The sequence below is a fragment of the Serinus canaria genome, chromosome 2 (assembly GCF_022539315.1).
Source record: "Serinus canaria isolate serCan28SL12 chromosome 2, serCan2020, whole genome shotgun sequence".
In the NCBI taxonomy this organism is placed as follows: Eukaryota; Metazoa; Chordata; class Aves; order Passeriformes; family Fringillidae; genus Serinus; species Serinus canaria.
The window spans coordinates 144068-159091 of record NC_066315.1 but is presented as its reverse complement, the minus strand read 5'-3'; the positions used below and the strand labels follow the sequence as shown (position 1 = coordinate 159091).

Sequence of the window (15024 nt, the reverse complement as noted above, 5' to 3'; positions counted from 1 at the left end):
AGAGTATTAATACATTACAGTTGAACAGCATGTGAGCACAAGCAGTGCATGTACCTCTTGGAGGCCTTTCCCAGCACCAGCCAAAATGCACATTCTATAGCACCTCCCAGGAGGTTCTCCAAGGAACTGCACAAAATAATACCACAAAATAATGCCCATGCTTCAGGTCTTAGGGCGGCTATAACCTGAAAAATTGCCCCTGCTGAATAACTAAGGTAAACTTTAGTCACTAACTAGTTTCCAGGGAGCATTAGAGAACAGTATTTGCTAAAAATTTGGTGGCCTGACTCACAGAAAAAAGTTCCCCTCCCCTGTTCTTAACTTCAGTGTTTCTAGTTTGAGACTGAGTGGTGATCTCTACTGCCTCGAGCCCAGCTCACACTAGTGCTGCCTGGGTACTCAGAGTTTCTCTGTTTTTTCTGCTGTGCCTTCCCTTCAGATAATGTGTTGAATGTTTTCCCTTTTTTTCATTTCCACCTCCCTGTGGTTTCCCATTATGTGTTTTTCAGGCACACTTTTCTGACACCTTGGGTCCAATTCTAGGGGTAAAATGAGTTCCATGTCTTCTAGCATGGGCCAAGAAAGTTGCCCTTGTCCTTTCTTGGCAGGTTTAGTGGAGACAAAAAATCTCATTTCTGTAAGAGATTATTGAAGAACCTGTTGAGATGCAAATTGTTTGGGGATGTTGCTTTGTTTTTTACTTGCTTTTTATTTGCAAGCCTATGGGGTTCTTGCAGGAACATGCATATCCCAATCCCTTTGGGAAGCTGGGGCTTGCTCAGCCTTTACTTACGGATTCTGTGAAGTGTTTCAGTACAGATTTCATTTTGTGAGCGGTGGAAGGTGTTGGAGTTTCACACCATGTGACATTCCATTCCCATTATTCCTACACTTTTAAAAGGGACATTGTTCACCTATTAAGTTGGGTCTAACTGAATTTTCTGTCCACTGTCCGTCCAGGCACAAAGAGTTCCTCAGCCGTGGCTTATGTGAGCATGGGGAAGAGCCTTAAGGATCTGGTATTTCAGCCCTGGCTCATTATTAACAAACGTAGGAAGAGAACATGCCACACCAATGTGTGTGGAAACAGCTTTTATGTGGACATGGCTGAGGACAGACTTCCAGTGTGAAAAGGAGGGGTGTCCTTGTGACATGGCAGAGTGGCAGCAGGTGGTTTGCTTTTTCCTATTTGTCTGTCACAGACAGAGTGATTAATCTCCTGCTTAAGATGAAGGCCTTACAAGTTAAAGAGATGAAGAATAGGACCGGAATTCCCTCTTGGCCCCTGTTAGAAAAAGCTGGGTGACAGGTTTGGTGGGCATGTACAATTCTTAGAATCTGAAGACAGTCTTCCTGACAGCAGCATTTCTCGGGTGCATACAGATTTGTGTTTATGTAGACGAGTACAAGTGTGTTTTTAAAAGCATAGCTATAGAAATGTGCCTCTGTATGGGTATAGACACAGTATGTATACACACTGCAGGCATACACATACATCTTACCACATCTGTGTTCATAAAGATGAAGAAATGTGGAAATGTAAGGTCTTCCACTTTTGTCATCACTCATGCAAATATGTTAAAATAAAACAAGTGTGTATATACATATGAAGGAAGGGTGTGCATATGCGTGTGCTTTCATACATTATATGAAATACACACATATATATGTGTGTTCTTCAGCACTTAATTTTTGGGCATGATTGCATAAATGCGTGTTGTCTGTTTGAGCAAGTTGACGTGCCATTTGCAGGTTCTCAGCCACTCAGATGTGCATACGCGTAGGTGTGTCTGTGCATGCCACACGTGAGACTGTCCTCTGCATGCCTGTCTGTACCTAGAAGCAGTGTGTGCACATGCACTTGCATATATTGCCGCCCTGCACCACGGAAGATGCTGTGATCAAAGAACTTACAGACTTCTTTCCAGGATGCATAACAGACAGCCCTGATTTGTTCTTACCTAACTGCCTCCCCAGGCTGCTGAGGGAAGGGGTACAAGGTCCTGGGCATGGGTGAGACCCTTTTGCTGATGCATGCACAGCTGTGCACCAGCATGTGGAGATGTCAGGATAATTTAGCAGGTGGCCTCGTTACTCCTAGATCTGTCACCATGGTAACGTGTTTTTTTCTTTAAAAAATGTACAGTGCCAAGAGGAGGAAGATGGCTGACAAAATTCTCCCTCAGAGGGTGAGTCGCTTTCATTTCCTATTCCCTTCACAATCAGTTCAGCATCTTAGTGTAATTAGAGGAATTTTAGAAAATTCTTTCACTTTTTGTTTAAAAATCTAATTAAAAAGTAAGTAGGCAGTGTGTGAAAGTGGAGAGGCAGGCTGGGGCCGGGCTGGGGGCTGGGAGCGCGGAGCAGCCCGGCCTGCGCGGCCTCGCGCCTGGGTTAGCCGAGCCAGCACTGCCGCTTGCTGGAGGGACCGCGGCGCTGGGCTGCCAGGCGCCAGCACGGCCCTCGGGGCTCCACCAGGCTTTTGGTCCTTTCTGAGCCTGGCCAAAACCTAGTCCAGAGTGTGGCTGTACCTCAGGGGGTGGGCTCACGCTCTGGTCTCTGGCCCAGTAGAACTACCAGGTTATGATTTTTATGGTTGTGTCACCATAGGGCTGAAGTGAACCTCTGTAAACAACAGTGAGGGGTCGGTATTGTCCGGAGAGTTACTAATTCTCTTATCCCTGGGGATACGTCTGGCTTTTGGTGTCTGCCTATGTTTGATCCTCAGTGCTTACATCTTCTACTTCCTTTCTAAACATTGGGATTTCTCTCTGCTTTCCTCTCTCATTATTCCCATACTTTTCTTTTTCTTTACCCTCTTCAGTACAGTTCACAAGAAACTGCTTGGTCCCTAAAGGCTTCAAAATACATACCCTTGCCACATCCTAATCTAAGTTACTTTGACTTCTGGTGCTTCTTCTGGGCTCAGAATCTCTTGGACAGATGCGTCCTTTTCTTCCATATCGTTTTCAAGTTTTCAAGTTCCACTGCTAAAGTGAGCCCAAACTTGCTGGCAGGTTCCGAAGTCACTTCTGTGGCATTTCACAGGTGCCTACTACCAGCCATCCAAAGAGGTGGTACTCCTGATGTTATGCTATCACTTCTCTTGTTATTCCTGCCACTTTCTGAAAGCAGAGCCTTTCATACGTAAGCCATTAGATCTCTTATGCTGCTGTCATTAAAGGACTAAGCTACCATTAAACCCAGACCTTTGAACCACTTGCAGCCTCCCTGGTAATTATGTTGAAGCCTCATTCCTGCTCTGCTGGTGGTCTGTACCTTTTTTATAATGAAAACTAAGTTTCTTGTAATGTCAGTTTTGTCTGTCCCACACAAACTGTTTTCACAGACAATGTTACATCCTGTATAGTGAGGCTGTTGCTGGAAATATATGTCCATTTCAAGATGCTTTTAGTTTTGTGTTGGGTTGGTTGGTTTTGGGAGTGTTTTTATTTTCAGTTTTTATTTTGCATGTTGCCTTTACAAGATTAAAAGGTGTAAGAGGTAATCAAACTTTTTTGCCAGCAGAAGGTCACTGACTCTGTTTACCGAGTCCATGATAATTCTTTAATAGGTAGAGCCTTGCATAGGTGTGTCAGAAATCTCTACAGATGCTTTCAGAACCAGGCTGTCCCCAAATATTCTTGCTTTTCAGTATCTTTCTTGCTGCCAGGCAGTAGCTTTAACTGATGGAGTAAGAAGGCATTTACTAGAAGTCTCTTCTGCAGTGGGGCTTTAATGAGTGCAGCTGCAGTAGTGGTATCAATGATGTGACCTCTGTCTGGGTTAAGGTACTCTGTTAGGCTGCAGTTAGTGTATCAGAAATCCCTTACACCATCTGTGGGATTAAGAAATGCTGCGCACATCATTCTTCTGTCAAGCGGAGGATGTGCACTGGTGGCTGTGAGAGGCATATGAAACATGGGGTAAAACTTCCAGCTTTCTGGAACTACCTCTGGAATGTTTTCCAGCCAGTCAGCATCTGTTACCCACAGAGTTTTTGCAGACTCTTGCTTATGTTTTATGGGAACTTTGAAGGGGAGAGGGGAAGATATTAAATACATTTGACTCTTGAAAATCATCTTACGTAGTAGTGGGAAAGGAGGTGGGTTCTCACTGTTCCTCGCTACGATAATGGCCCAGCAGTTGGCCCTGGTAACCTCTTGATGGATTTCCAGGCTCTCTGGTCAAGCCTGTGCCATTGTCCTGGAGCACTGTGCTGGTTGGATAGGATCACCGAGCCATTCCAGGTCAACTATTTGAGAAGGATTTAATTTTGCAGGAATATAATTGTATGAAAAATTAAACCCAGCAAACTTTGCACATAGGGAGATTGGGAACTGCATGGGACCTCCTGGCACTTACAGTCTGGTTCCCTCTATCTTGGAAGCCATGACACAACTGCCACTTCAAGACTAGTTAGGTTCCTTACCTGAAACATACTTTTGATCTGGCAGCTTGGGTTTTTTTTTTTGTTTTGCTAGGCTTGGCAAGGGAAGTACTTTTAGTTTGCCAAGTTAGAGAGGCTCCCCTCTTGAAATCCTCTTAGTTATTTGTTTTCTCTGATCCTAGTTAAATTAATGTCTTTCAAACCTTTTTAAATCTACCTCTCAAGAAGCCAGAACTATGCATAGTATTGCAGATTGCATATATTCACCATGTTTGAATGCTGCTCCTGCATTTTTAGCTCTATTGGAAATAGCATTGCAAATTGGGATTGCTGTACTTTTTTATTGGTTGTTCTTTTTTTTTTTTTTTAATTGGCCTTTCCACATTGATACAGCCTCTGGTCATTCTGTGATTGGCTAATACAACTATTTCTACTTTCTGGCATATGCAACTGATGAATTCCCATATTAGAGCAGGATTTAGACTCTGAGGCACGATCCTATGCATTGTAATGTTGTATATCATCCCATCTCCATTATACAATTCTGAGCTTCCTTACATTCTCTGAACTATCCGTTTCCTTGTAACAACAGTGACACTCAAATTTATCATTACTAAGTTTTCTTGGCATACTTCTCCTTTTTTGTACAAGAACGCTTTTCCTATGCCAGGTCTTGCTCCAACTCCCATTTTTCAGTCTTTAGGAGTGGCTCCCTTTATGACTGTATGTCAAATGCTTTACTTAAATGCAAGTTGATTGTGTTGACTACATATCTTTTGTCTAAAATGCAATTTTAATGAACATAAGGACTTTGGTTATGTTTACATTGACATACTGTAGCACAACCAGGCTTAGCATTTTTTATAGTGTATTTAACATTGACTCTAGCTCTGTCCAGCAGGCTCTTTCCTGCCCTTTTTTCTTCACTTCTGGGTCTTTCCCTTGTTCACACTTGGCTGTCGCTGAAACCCTCATTCAGTTTTGGAGAATTTCACAGACATCTTCATTCATGGCTGGGTTCCGAAATCTCTGGAGCTGATGTTACCCTTGTGACCCAGGTTTTGCAGTTGTGCCTCAATTTCGACATCAGAAACTACAGACTACAAACTGTCTGTAGGGATACATGGCTGCACCTCAGATTGTACCTCTTTCTCCAGGCCTTGCTTCCTCATTACTTCTGGTCAGTCTTATTTTCTCTTAGTATTGAGTCATTACATTTTTTCCCAGGGAGATGTGAATGTGATCCACCATTCTGGTTTTTTTTTGCTTCCTTGCCACTCATGCTGATGTAAGAATCTCAGCTGAAAACCATTCTGGCTCCATAGCTGTGCCCATCCCTGCTTTTCCATGTTTAACTTGCAGAGTGGAGTGCAACTTTGAAGCAGCAAACTGCCCCGCCTTCAGTGGCGTCATTGTCTCTTAGTATTGGCTGCTGTTCTTCTCCCTCAGCCCCAAATTCCTGAGGACTTTTTGTCTAGCTGTGCTGACAGGGTTTTGTACACCTGTCCTCTCCTTTTCATCTTCTCTGTTTAATTTTCCTTTACACAAATATTTAGTCAATTTTTGCTGTTGCTGTTCACTGACCACCATGTGGAATTCTCTGCACAGATCCCATGCCATGATAGCTGTGCTGCTGTGGGTTGGTCACTGCATGGCTGTTGTCCCCCTCTTTCTCCATCTGAGCCAACCAGAGGTGAGGAACACCTGGATCTGCCATTATTTCATGTAGGAAAGAAGAGGTTAGGGGTTTGATAATCAGTGGTAGCCTTGGATATAGCAACTGTGAAATAAAGAAATTAAAGATCTTGCCGGGGATGAGGAAGGAGAGTAGTCAAGTACAAACCCTGGACTTAAGACAAGCAGAGTTTGCCTTATTCAGGGGACTGGTAGGTGTGATTTCTAGAGAAGCAGCTCTGAGGGCCAGAGTGGCTCAAAGAAGCTGGGAGGTCTTTAAGGACCTTTAAGAGCAGCCTGTTTTAAATGCAGGAAAATGAGCAGGAAAATGAGGAGCCCAGAACAGGGTCATCACAGTGGTGGTCCCAACGTCAAAAGGCAATGAACAAGAAGTGAAGCAGGGACAGGCTACAAAGGAGGAGTTTAGAGCCATTGCCTGGGCATTGCAGGGAATGGTATCAGCAAAGTCAAAGCTCAGCTGTAGTTGAGATCTTCAATGGACATCAAGGACAAGAAAAGCTTCTACTATTACACTAGTAATAAAGGCTGACCAAGGAAAATGTGTGCTGCATGCTGAGTGGGCTGGGTGATCCAGTGATGACCGAAACAAGAAGTCTGAAGCACTCAAAACCTTCTTTGTTCAGTCTGCACTAATGATGCCTCCCGTGCACTGTGGTCAGTGAACACATCCAAGAGGAACAGGCGACAGTGGACAGGGATAGGGCCAGGGATTAGTTGAGGAAACTTGATGTGTACAGCTCCATGATACCCAACAAGCTTACATGTGATGGAGCTGAGAGAACTGGCCACTCTCTCATACATAATAGTCTGGTATTCAGGTTGGGACATTTTGGTTGAAACGGGCTGACAGCCCTGTGGGTGGATGATGAGGCTGAGGTAGTGGCTAATGGTTGCTCTTGGCCATGAAGATACTGACATCAGAGTGCTGTAGAGATGTGTCATAGCAGCTATTCAGTCCAGCATCCTTGCCATTGGAGGAGGCAGTGCCATGCTTGCTTATAAAATCTACAAATGACACCAATCTCTGTGTGGGGAAACCAGCTGAAATGCTTGTGGACATGCTGGAGGAAGGAACCAACAAGTACTTTATGAAATTCAACTAAGTCAGATGTTGTTCTTTGAGAAAGAGGAGTGCTACCTGGCTGAGAAGCAGCACTGCTGGAAAGGCCCTGGAGGCACTGGTGCACAGTGAGCTGAGTGTGAGCAGGAGGTATGTCTTGTCAGCAGAGATGACTAACAGCGTCCAGAGCTCTGTGGCCAGGAGCACAGCCAAGAGATTGAGGGACTTGATTACCCTTCTTTGCTCCATACTCATTTGCTCAGTGCTGGAGCACTGTGTCTAGTTTTAGGATCCTGAATTCAAGAAAAACATTGGCAAACTGGACTCAGGTCAGTGGATGATTGTCAGGTTGATTGAATGACTGGATCAGCACATGGGGAAAGACTGAGACAACTGGCCTTGTTCAGCCTGAAGGATGCCTCTGAGGAGATCTAGCAACAGCAGTGGCTTGCCAGGTCCTAAGAGAGGAGGACCAAGAGCATGGATTGCTTTTGCCGTTTTACTGGACTGTGTTACCGGCCCTGTGGTAGTCAGTCAGAAATCCTCAAACCACTCTCTCTTAGGGGTCGTAGGGTGGCACAGTTATGATTTATGAGGAGTGTCAGCCCTTAGCTGTCTGTCTTCGACCATAGGAGCCTCAGTGGTAGAGACACTTTTGTCAGTAAGCTATAGTATAAAGTTTCTCAGCAGGAAAACTGTCCAGTAGCTGCCAAGTCAGACTTCAGTCACTACCACTTAAGATAAAAATTTTGGTTCTCAGCAATGTGAAATGTGTGGGTTATGTCCATCTGCCATAGGTAGTAAAAAGTTCTAAGGATCAAATTGAGTTTGTCAGACTTGGGGGAGTAAGAGGTTTTGGATTTTTTTTTTTTTTTTTTTTTTTTTTTTTTTTTTGGGCAGTAACAGGTTTTGTTACCTGTCTCAAAGACAGAAATTCTCGGGTAGACTAATTCTCAAGATGCTGCCAAATCTCTATTTATTAGCCATCTAAAACAAAAACCCCAAGATTGCTTAAACTGTTTCGTTTGTCCTGCTTAGGCAGTGAAGAATGTAGCTCCAGTTGTTCCTGCCTAAAATAGATCCAATTATATTTACTGGGTTTTTTCTGGGATCTTGGAGGTGCACAGCAATAGGACCTGTGAAAGATTTGATGGCCAGCTGTTGTATAAAACAGCTTCATATTACATCAGCTTGCTCAGGACCTTGTCCAGATGGGTTCTGAAAATCTCCATCCAAGGGTGGACACTCCAGAGCAGTTCTTGGCAGCCTGTTACAAGGTTTTAATACCACAATGTGTTTTGTTTGCATTGTCGGAGGGTTTTTACAACCCAATCTCTTATAGGGAGTGAATTGCCCATGCTGCAGTGAGTTTCTGTTGCCTCTCACCCTAATCTCAGGCACCTCCAAGGGGAGGCTGGCCCTGTCTGTGCTTCACCAGTCCACATGGCCATCACACTCTCCCAGGCAATCTCCTTTTCCCTTTTCTTCTCCAGGCTGGAGAAGCTCTTGCAGCTTCTCCTGGCAGGTCTGTGCTCCAGCCGCCGAGCAAATGAGTCCGCTGCAGGCCTTGCTCCAGGGTGTCACATCTTTGTGGTCCTGAGCCCACCAGTCCAGGTCCAGTTTCACCAGCGTGGAGTAGCAAGCAAGCCCTCTTTCCTGGGCTTGATGGCAAAACCTGTGCTAATGCAGCCCCTTTGCAGCTGACCTTTGCTATGGCTGCCTCACCCCTCAGACTCCTTCTGCACTTGTTGTCTGTCCCTCAGGGCCCCCAAGTCCTCTCCTGCCAACCTGTTTTCTAGCCCACTGATGCCCACCTGTCCTCCTGCCCGGTGTGATTCCATCCCAGGAGCAGAGCTTTTCCAGTGCTGAACTTCACCGTGCAGAAGTGCTGTCCTGTTTGTACAGCCTGTCGGGGTCCCTCTGACTGACCTGGGCTCGGGACTCTGGGAAGCCTGAGGGCAGGACTCAGCCAGGAGCAGTGGAGCCAAAGACAGCGTGGAGCCTTCTCTGTGGCTTTCGACATAGCAGCAGAACCAGACCCAGACCTGGGTTTTTCTTTAGCTTTCCTTCTGCTGCTCATCTTCTTGCAGAAGGCTTCCTCATTGCTTTCCTCAGCCTGCTGACTGCTGTTGTTGCCTTCCAAGCTGTCGTACTGAGACAGCCATAGAAGCTATCCAAAGATGTTGTTCGTATCCCGGAATTTGTAGTGTTGCAGCTGTTCCTTGGTCTCTGATTCTGTCTCACAAGCCTTGCACATCTGTTAACAGGCAGGTGTGGTGGGAATGACTGTCTCCCGTCACGTCATTCCTTCCACACTGTCCTCATTGTCTCCACTTGCAAGTTGTCAATTTTTTTGTCACCACTGAAAAATCCTTGTGAAAATCAAGGATAAAAGTGCATAATTTAGTAACAATTGCTTTTTACTAATCTTTAAAAGTTTGAAATGTTTGAATTTTCATAATAGAAAGATAACTGCAGCCTCAAGAAAGACACTCTTACTAATGTTAATAGTAATCTCTTCCAGTTATCCATGGAATTCTAAGATAAAGTATAACTACATATGTTCAAAACCTTGGCTGACGAAATGCTGGTTCTGCTAGGTGCTTTCTGGAGTTTCTTCAACTAGATAAAGGCCAGAATGGAGAATTTAAGTATTGAAGCACTCTTTTTGCATTTATAGTTAGAATTTTAGTAGAAGAGTGTAGACCTGCACAGAGCTATGAACTTTTCTGTTAGGGCAAACCATGCAAGGGAAGGAATTAGGCAGGCTGTACAGATCCTTATTAGATAGACACTATCATGCCTCCAAAGGATTATTCCAGTAGTAGAGTGAGAAAGCAGAAGACTGAGAGCTGGCAAAACAGGCGTGAGTAGCCCTGTGATCTTGCCCAAATCCCATCTTTGCTGTGACCATGACACATCCCTAGAGAAAAATACAAACACAGCAAGTAAAATTATTCTCTCAAATTCTCTCCCAGCCTGCGGTCATTTGCAGTTCAAGGAATTAGATGCAGTTTTGTCTTTGGCCAATTTTAAAGTGTTTGTGCTTTTTAGCATCTTGTAATATATAGCATCCAGTTTGGTTAAAGGAATGGAATAGGAAATAACCCTATGGAATAAGGAAAAACCCTTTCACTTTCATGTGGTAAAAGATGTAAAAGTGTGGATTAAAAATATTTATTGAAAATTTCTGCTGTTTCTACAAACTTCCTAGATATTTTATTAGATCCTGGGTCTAGTACCCATTGAACCAGCTGGAACGGTTGTATCACCTGTGCTGCATAGGCTCTATCCTAAGGACTCTGTAGGCCATGCTTCACTGTATGCTTGGGGGGTTCACAAAGTGACTCTGATGGAACTTGGCATTAGAAGTCTGAAACCACTTTCTCGGTCCAGAATTTTTAATTGACTATAGCACACCATCATTAATTTCTTCAGGCAAGGAACTGAGGAATCTTTTCATCTGTGCAGAACAGGAAAAAAACATTGGGGTGTTTTGTTGTGCCCAGATTTGCACTCAGTGCCTTGCTGCCCTTGCTCTGCAAGCTGTCAATTCCTTGATGTTTCCAGGGTAATGCTTGCTCTTCATGCTCATGTTTCTTTTACTATGCTGCTGATATTAACATTTTGAGAAAGCATATAAGCAGTTAAAACTATAATGATTTGGCTAAAGCTGAACAGAGTTTTTACTCTGGTTTCTACTTTTCCAAAGTACCCGTGGTTTCTGCTCTTACAAAGTTTTAGTCTTGCTGTAAGAGAGCAGGTATTCTACTATCTCAAAACAAAAAGAGTCAGTTGAAACAGACATTTATTTAATAACCTTACTCTGTCTAAATACAGCAGGGAGAAATTGTTCATCTACAGGCTGGAAAAGAAAATTATTAAGAAAGGGATGGCAAAAACCTGTAAAACATATAGCAAAGGTGCCTAGGGAGTGCCTTCCCACTGCTGCTTCAGCAGTTCAGGGAAATGGCATCAAATGAAACTCACTCATGGCAGGTTCCAAGTGAGCAAAAGGAGGTTCTTCCCCCCACATTGCCTGGTGAGGTTCTGGAATGCTCTGCCTTGGACTGTTGGGGATACTGAAAGGCAGCAACTTTGAAACCTTGTCACACAGGGAACAGGTGCATGCCTGGTGTCTCTCACATGAGTGAGTTTGTGCCTCACACCATATATAAACTGTAATTTTAACTGTAACTAATTCTGTTTCTAAAGCAAAACATGAATACCAACTCACTTAATTCCTATTAAAATACTGTAACAATATTTTAATTAGAGAGGTGAAAGCTAGAGTGAATATTGTAGAAATAGAAAAGGTTGTCTAGTAGATCCATTTTAGTTATGTACAGTACCTTTTTATGGTTTTCCTGCAGAAGTTATTCCAAATTAAGAACCAACATTTTTATTTAAGGGTATACTTACCATTTCTAAGCTCAATTCATTAGGTCATACTTCCAACCTACCTCATATCCCCTCCTCTGCTAACTTCCTTGTAAAAGAGAAAATAAAAAGGGGTTTTGTCAATAGAAGTAACGTAGTTGACTAATGTATTAAAATACTAATAAAAGTTGGCATGATCATAGGTTGACACCTGATGGCTGGTCATGTTGAAACTTTGACATGAAGGTCAATTTCACCTCAGCCAGGAAGATGTACTGACAAAGGCAGGCATCCTACCTGGCAGTTTTTACTTACAATGGGTGACACTTGTTTTTGAAAGGCCAGCATGCACACACCCCACCCCCCTCCCCCTTTAGTTTGGGAGATGCGGCACTCTTCTAGTTTTGAACAGGACAAATTCACTACCTTGGATTGCCGAGAGTAGTCTCCCTGGATGCTGGTAGCTAAGCCTCACTGGAAGAAAACAGCCATGATTCAGGCTCTGTGGATTCAGGTGGGGTCTTCCAGAATGCATTAGCCTCAGTTGTGTGCTCCTGCTCTTCAGTCTTCGCTTGTCCCATGCCACTGAGATCTGCCCCACTGTAGGAGCTGCTGTTGCAGGGAGAGCTCCTCTGGGCATGCCTGTCCAAGGGCTGGGAATGTGTCAGTGTTGCTGTTCTGGAGCATGGCAGATTAGTGCTCCGGTTGTTTAGATACTCCTTGCTTCCTTCTCAGATCCGGGAGCTGGTTCCTGAGTCGCAGGCCTACATGGATCTCTTGGCCTTTGAGCGCAAACTAGACCAGACCATTATGCGGAAGCGCGTGGACATCCAGGAAGCGCTGAAGAGACCAATGAAGGTATGTTGTGAAAAATTTGTAGATTGTATCAGGGGAGGAAAATACTTCTTGTAGTAAAGGTGGAAATACCTTTAAAGCTAAATTCTCATTAGCAGAAATGCTTTGGAATGGGTTAGACAAAGTTCCTAAGAGCGAACAGCTGGGAATCATCATGCACAGAAAAGTGGTAGAGAAAATTCAGTGTCTATTACCAGCTCTAGCTTCTGAAAGTCTTTAATAAGGGAAATAATAGCCTAGGGATAAATAAAGGATAGATAAACACTGGTTTGGGAACTTTGTATTAAAATGATAACAAATGAGAAAATGAGAGATTAGAGGGGTATGCTGAAGGCATGTATAATGTTTCCAATTCAAATTTGGTCAAAAGTGGAACTTGTGGAATAACAGAACATACAATGGGAAGAATTACTTACAGAAATTATTTGTGTAATAAAAGAATGGATGACATTTTTTGCAGTTTCTATTAGATAAAGTCCAACACTTTGCTCTTCCTAATATCCCACTGAAAAGGTTTTTTCTAAGTTTTCTGAGTCTATTCATTGGAATCATGGAAGAGTTTAGATAGGAGGAAACTGGAAGTTACTTAGTTCAACCTTCTGCTAAAAGCAGGGTTGTCAAGGCCTTGTTGAGTTTTGAAAATCTGTAAGGATGGAGGTTTCACAGCCTTGTCAGGTAGTCCGTTATATTTTTTGCTGACTCTCATTGTGAAGAATTTCTTTTCATGTCTCATTTAAGTTCTTGTGACTGTGTTGGGTAGCTCATACTCTATTCCTCAAATAATTCCCACAGAATGGAGGGTTTTGTAGCTATGTGTCTGTCATGGCATAAAGCTATCATTCTTGTCTGTACCATGGTGATGGGGGTCAGCCCAACAAAGATCAATGTTCTGTTGCCTTTGTCACTGTACAAGTACCTGATAAAATGTGGAAGGCTTTTACCTCTTGGTGTTTTTCCAGTTGATATATGTGAAACGAACAAAACGAAAACAAAACCAAACAAACATCCTGAAACCAAACCAAACAAACAGAAACAATTAAGTTCCATTAACACCTCTTAGACAGAAAGGAAACTGAATTGTGGATGGTGTAAATCATGAGTTCATTCTTAGAATGTGTTACACATAATAGATTTTCCTCTCAGAAGAAATAATTTATCTTACCTTCTTGATATGGGTAGAACACCATTCTTTTAAGCTAGTTAGGAATCTGGCCATATTTAAAGGTGATTGAAGACTTTGACTTGAATTCATAAATCAGCAGGAAGTTATTTATTCTATGGCAAAGTCTTTAATGAGGGAATCAACACGTGCACAAGGTCCTAGCTACAAACTGTGCTATGGAGATATTCCGTACCTGGGATAGGGAAGAGTGTAGGAGACACAGCACTCTGTAGAAACTGTAGACAGAAAATTCTGTTTCCATCTAGGGCTCAGCAAACACATTTTAAATATCACTTACTCAGTTGACATCTAGAGTATGATCAAACAGATGTTTTCCAAATTCATGTATAGGTAGTCCTAGCATATAGGTATCAGTACTGTCAAAATAGGGCTAAACCTAGATAAACTTGGGTTTTTCTTAATGTTAAGTATTTTCATGTTATTATAGTTGCAGAATTGGTAACAGCAACAGAAGTTATCTCTGTATTTCCATCTCTTCTCAAAGCTCTTGTAATTTTGAAAAGCTTGCCTTAGAACAGTGATTCTCAAACTGGGGTTGTAATCCTATGAGAAATAGGAATTTGTCTAAAGTATGTGAAATTATGTAAGGAATATGCAGGATTTCTCAGAGTTATCAGCTGTAGCTGCAGTTACAGTGTTTGTCATGGTGATTGAGCTGTTGGTAGAAACAATTGTAGGGAACCACAGATTTATGGTCTAGTGTTGGCTCAGGTTGGGTTTTTTCCTGTCTGAAGACTAACTGTTCTGGGGAAATTTTAGGGATAAGTGGTCAAAGCTTTTTTTTTTTTTTTTTTTTTTTTGTGAGGACAGTGCATAAAATATGTTTGGCTCATTGATTCTACTTGGATCTCCTGAGAACAGTTGCACTCTTGAACCAGATGACAGCTGTGGGATGGCTTAAGAAGTGAGGAGACCTGGTGTTTGGGCGGCTGTTGAAGGGGAAAATGGCCTTCCCCACCTGTCAGCTCCTTTGACTACTCTCAGCAGCCCTCTTCAGCTGCCAGCATTTCCAGTTTAGATACTGCCTTGGCCATTTTCTGCTGGTTGGGCACTGCTGTGTACTCGCCTCTTCTTCAGCCAGTCCTGCATTCTTGGATTGCGTCTGTCATGAGAGTCTCAGAATTCCTTGTCTGCAGAGCAGCATTAGCAAGAGTCCTTGTTCTGACTTCATGGAAGACCCACATGGTCAGAATTCCAGAAAGAACTTTTAGGAGGTAGTCAGGCAGACAGGGCTGTTTGATAGATACAGCGAGCTCCATGGCCTGAAGGAAACCAAACCATACACTCAACTGACCAGCAGATGTCATTAAAGAATTACTTACTGAAAATCTATGCAGCTTTAAGGCCATGGTGGACTTTGGGAGTGGGATTTATTTGGCTAAGGATAGATGTAGCCATTTCATTCATTTATATGTGAGCTAGTCACTCTCAGCTCCCTTCATAGTTGAGAGATTAGATTGG

General features: G+C 43.1%; 1 protein-coding gene across 8 annotated transcripts in view; it reads left to right on the top strand.

Annotated features, from left to right (window-relative positions):
- SMARCD3 (SWI/SNF related, matrix associated, actin dependent regulator of chromatin, subfamily d, member 3) overlaps positions 1–15024 on the top strand; it is a 77658-nt gene that overhangs the window by 37179 nt on the left and 25455 nt on the right. For all 8 annotated transcript variants that reach the window (XM_050970933.1, XM_050970932.1, XM_050970931.1 and 5 more), the window contains 2 exons: positions 2147–2189; positions 12261–12383. In XM_050970933.1, the coding sequence (XP_050826890.1) occupies positions 2147–2189; positions 12261–12383 (166 nt within the window). The remainder of the gene's footprint in view (positions 1–2146; positions 2190–12260; positions 12384–15024) is intronic.